Below are 5,100 nucleotides of genomic sequence, written 5' to 3' on the forward strand. Positions count from 1 at the left end.
CCGCGCCCTTCCGCGCCCTTCCGCGCCTCTCCTACCCCGCCTGCCCGGCCTCCCATTCATTCCGCCGCCGCCTCCCCTCCTCTCCTTGCCCCTACTTCCCCGGCCCCAGCGCCTCCTGGCGCGGACTCTGCCGGGTCCTCGGGGTTCCTGAGGACCTTCATGGAAGTTTAGGGCCTGGACAGTCGCCCCGAGTCCAGCCTGAGAGCGCAGCCGGCTGCTGGCCTGGACAGGAAGATGTCTGTGCTTCGGCGGATGATGCGGGTCTCCAATCGCTCCCTCCTCGCCTTCATCTTCTTCTTCTCCCTCTCCTCGTCTTGTCTCTACTTCATCTATGTGGCTCCGGGCATCGGTGAGTACCGAGACACACCCTCACCCCATCCGCACCCCCCGGAGGAAACCAAGGCTGTCCGAGGACGGTACCTCGGGTGGGAAGCTGTGTCCACCGGGCCCGCAGAAGGCATTTGGTTTGAACTGCTATTTCACATCAGCAGCTTGGGGGCATGGATTTACGGTGTGAGTTTTGCTAATGTGCTCTTAAATAACTTTAAAAAATTGCATTCCGTGGAAGTATCAAAATCAGATATGATGGCCCTGGGTGCTGCGATCGCTTTCTTGTTTATGACAGCTTTATCCATTTAATAATAGCAAGTGTCTCAGCTTAAGCTCCCTGCCGAATCACAGTTTTATTCAAACACCCTCGGGTGTGATAACTGCTTGTAGAAATGTGGAAAACCCAGCAGCGGGGAATGTGATTGAGGCCGAAGGTGTACGCGGTCTAGTGTTCTAGGTCACTTTTTAAGAATGGGGTCAGAGGAAATTGTGCCGTACTTCAGGAGGTCTTAGGGGCTGGCAGAATTGTCCTATCAAAATGGTGTTATGTTAGTCTGCTTCTCAAGGGTGGTTTGTCTCCGCTACCTGTTAGGGTGACTTCTGAGGTAAGATAGCGATGAAAGTGATTCTGCAAGGCAGTTTGTAGTTTGAAATTTTAATGTTTTGCCTAGCACTTTTGGTCTTTGGTCCAAAATACCCTATTGTAAAATCTACTTGAATGGGCTTTTTAAAATTAGATGTTCTAATTCCTCATTCCTCCTTTTGCTGACAAGTACATACCATGGCATTATTCTAGTGAAGAAACACGGGAATTTCATGTGGTTATTAAAAAAACACAATTTCAAAACTTCTGCGTTTGTCTGGTTATTGTGTATCTAATATTACATTACTTAGTGATGCTGTGTGCATCTCCGACCATTTTGTCTTGGACACTAGTAGTCTTTTGAGATAGTGCCATTTTCCCGAGTTAGCCAAAAACGTATTGGTTAATGCCTCTCACAGAGGTAAAACACCTGAAGAATTTTGAAATGGAGTTCCTAATGGGGCATTGTATTGGGTGTAATGAATTGTATTGTAATAAATTACAGGGAAGAGGGAAAAAGACTCCACCTGTACTCTTAAAAAATTAGTGGCTTTTTCATTATTAAATTTTTAGATTCAGATAAGAAAATAGGTAACGATACTTGAGAAAGTGTGAGTTGCTGACACTGTAGTGTGTCCCCAAATAGAAGCTTTAGGGTAAAGTTTGACGAAGTATGAATATTTTATCATTATTTTTCTTTAATGCATTTATTTTTAAAGCAAACATCAATGAAAAACACCCTCCGAAGCCTGGAAAATTAATGACAATGATTCATATATCAATCTGAAGTACAGCTGGAACAGAATTTTGTTGTGGCTGAAATATATGTTGTGTAGGAATACTTTTCATTGGTCTTAAATATATTTCAAGTAATTTCAAGTAAGACAAAAGTCTGTATTTATCCTACCACATAGTAATTTAGTATTGTCAGTTATATTTCCTACCTTTTCTGTCATTCAATAGATTTGATACAGTATTATCCAACTTATTCAGCAAAGGCTTTTCTTAAATTAAAAAAAAATTGGCCTTCTTTTGAAATCTTATGAACTTCTCCTTATATAGCAATATTACTTTCTCATGTAAGTAAAAAGTTGGATATCTCTGGGGGATATTATTTGACCAGCCATTTAACTTTGAAAGATTTTAGAGTTTTTTCTTTTTTTTTTGTACTTACACAACACTTCTTTCTTCATATTTTGAGTTAATATTTTAAAGTTATGTTCCTCAAAAATTAACCAAAGGAAATCAGAATTCCAGGTCTTACCAAGATAGTCATCCTATTTTGGGGGAGTTCATATATGAATATGTTACTTTTGCTTTCTTTTATGATGATGTTTCAAATCTTTTTTTCTGACCCAGAGTGTATGTATTTCTGAAATCCTGTGCCATTTAGCAAAAGGAAAGAAAAAGGAAGCTTTCTCATTTATCTTCTATATGTGTCATTAAGTATTGGGAATGGGTTTTCCAAAATTCATATTTTCTCTTGAAAGCTTGAATTTTTTTATTGGCATCAAATGTCAGTTTTTCTTGATGAGTCAGGCTGACTTTCTTCATTTTGGGGATTCATAGATCAGATAGGCTAATATAACCATAATGTGTCAGTTTTTTCAAGTAAAAATGACATCCCATGAAAAATGTGGCTAGTTGAGTTCACAGTGCAGCAACCATTGTACAAGTAAGTGCTTTTCCTTAAAGTGGCTGTGGTCTTTTGGTATGCAGCAGAAATGCTTTGCATCTATTTCACATTTTATCACAGATTTCTTACAGTTTTCATTAGATAGATTTTTCTTGAAATATTTTATATTTTGTCCTGATTTACATCTCTGGGCAAAATTTTCTTGTGACTAAAATGACTCTTCCATTGAGAAGTCCTTATCAGTCCTACTGCATCAGCCTGTTTGGTGGATGTCAGTTATGTCTCCCTGCCATTTAGGTACAGACATCTGCCTTGGTGCTTTCTTCCTCAGGCAGGCTGTCCATCATTTTTACTTACTCTTCCTTGGTCTCCTTTCCCTGGGTTCTTCTCTCCCTCCTGAGCGGATATACCACAGAGCTGTAGGCAGTGCCCAGTGGTATTTGTTTAATTTCCAGTTTTTTATGTTTAGCACTTTGTGGACTCTTTAGATCTTAATCTACAATGAGTTCCTTGGGACTCAAGCTTGTTATCTTATGAATAATGTATCATTTCCCCTTCATAGCTCTGATTCATCCAGTAAATCAGGGGTAGCCCTTACATTCTGAACCTAAGTACTCAGGACACTGGATGACAGTCCATCCCCCTGGCCACCCCATAGAGGTCCCTGATGTGTTGCCCTAACCTGCCCAGCAGAGGTATGGAGTGTTTCTCATTCTGTGTCTGCCTTTATGCATGATTGCAGAGGTGAGTGCAGTTTCCCTCCAGAGTCTGACGTGACTGGATTGAGACTAGAATAGCTTCTAATGTAATGCAGTCCTTTTCTGCTATCATATCAAAGAAGAAGGGGAGCTGATTTATAAATTCATTCAACAGACAGGACTGGAGCACCCAGGGCAGCTGGACACTGAGGAATGGAAGATGAGAGATGACTAACAGTCATTCTCGAGCTTACGCCCCCTAAAGGGGCTACTGCAAACCCTTGGAAAGCAGGTAGGGTGAGGGCTGGTAGTTGGAGTGGGCAGCAGCTGGGAGTTTTCTCAACTGAGCAAAGGGATTCTGATCAGAGGGAACAGCATGAGTGATGTTTATAGAAAGTGGAAGTACCTTGCTTCCATTTTAGGGTGTATGGTGGCAAAGAGGCCAGATTGAGTAAACTTTCTGGGGCCCCAAGCCTTATCTAAACCGCCTGTGATTAAGAAGTAATCAGTGAGGCAGTGTCATTGGGGAGATTGCATAACTTCACATTCTGCTGGACTCCCCGGAGTCCCTGACCTTTTCTAGATGTGCTGAAAGGCTGTTTTGTTCTTTTGGTAGGGGTGTAATCTGGCCAGGCCAATTTGCTGTGGATTCCTACCTGCTCTTTGAGGACTTACTTGACCAAGGGTTTGGCTATTTGGGCTTCCAAGGGAACCTTGAAGTTGGTGCTGATGGTATCTAGGGTGTGGAACGTGCTCATATGTCCAAGCATGTGCATTTTGGGGGAGGTGGCTTAGTCAGGTTCCTGCTCAAAGCAACTTGGACGTTTTCATTGAGTTTTTCCCTGGGTTACCTCAAAGGTAGTTTGTCCCCTGGCTTTCTTTTGGCAGCCCTTTAACCTTCAGGCCCTGGCTGGAAGAGCCTGGCCCTGCTCTTTTTGAGCTATGTTAGCCTGCTTTCGTTTCAAATATCCTTTTGTTTTTTCCTTCCCATGTTTTTGTTTTTTGTTTGTTTATTTTTGTTACCAGGGATCGAACTCAAGACTTTGTGTTTGCAAAGCAGGCAGCAGAACCACTGAGCTATATCCCTGGCCCCACCATGTGTTTTGATCTACAAGAACCAAAGTGGGATTCTTGTGACTTGGGCTGTGGAATTGGTCATCTTTACTTTCTGAACCTCCCTTACTGGCCATAAGTCCCACGTTGTTTTTTTTCCCTGTGAGTAGCTGAAATTTTGAAAAGAGAAATAATGCAGTTTTTTGTTTTTTTGTTTTGTTTTAGAGTAATAATCCTTCTAGGGTGAAGAGTGGGTGTAGGGGGCAGAATCAGTGACAGGGATACGAGGTAGGAAGTTAGGGCAGTAACTCAAGCATTAGAAGGTGACAACGTGGACAGTTGTGTTAGCTCAGAGTTAAGCATGTGAATAGTAGTTTTGAAGGAAAGGAAGCAGTAGCAAGAGAATGCTAGGATTCCAGTGTTACCAGCCAGCTAAATAATGATTGGGAGTGTGGAAAGGCACGTTGTTTGAGGGGCTATTTGGTTTTAGAGAGTTTGAATTGAGACATCTGTGGACTATTCAGGAAGGACTTGATACTTGGTAGGCAGATGGAAATAAGGGTTTAGAGTCCAGGAGAGAGAGGTTTAGGTACCATTGACACATAGGTCAGTGGTGGCGAACCTAGGGCATGTGATCCTCAGCAGGCTGTTTGTATCATTGAAAGCCTAAACGGTTCCCCATCACTGGGTTTTAGGGTATGATGCTTATCTATTTCTTCTCAATACACGAAAGTAGTAAACTCACTCCTGCAAATGGAAGTGACTCACTGTCAGTACTTCTTTTTTTTTTTTTTTTTTTT

General features: G+C 42.0%; 1 protein-coding gene across 4 annotated transcripts in view; it reads left to right on the forward strand.

Moving 5' to 3' along the window:
- Window positions 1–6: 6 nt before the first annotated feature.
- Window positions 7–5,100, forward strand: part of B4galt6 (beta-1,4-galactosyltransferase 6) — a 69,526-nt gene continuing 64,432 nt past the window's right edge. For 3 of the 4 annotated variants that reach the window (XM_010619705.3, XM_010619706.3, XM_010619707.3), the window contains exon 1: window positions 7–349. In XM_010619705.3, coding sequence (XP_010618007.1) covers window positions 235–349 — 115 coding nt within the window. In that variant the 5' untranslated portion in view covers window positions 7–234. The remainder of the gene's footprint in view (window positions 350–5,100) is intronic. The other variant, XM_033757471.1, reaches the window with a different exon arrangement.

This window comes from Fukomys damarensis, unplaced genomic scaffold (genome assembly GCF_012274545.1).
Source record: "Fukomys damarensis isolate Sample0158 unplaced genomic scaffold, DMR_v1.0_HiC HiC_scaffold_30, whole genome shotgun sequence".
Classification (NCBI taxonomy): domain Eukaryota; kingdom Metazoa; phylum Chordata; class Mammalia; order Rodentia; family Bathyergidae; genus Fukomys; species Fukomys damarensis.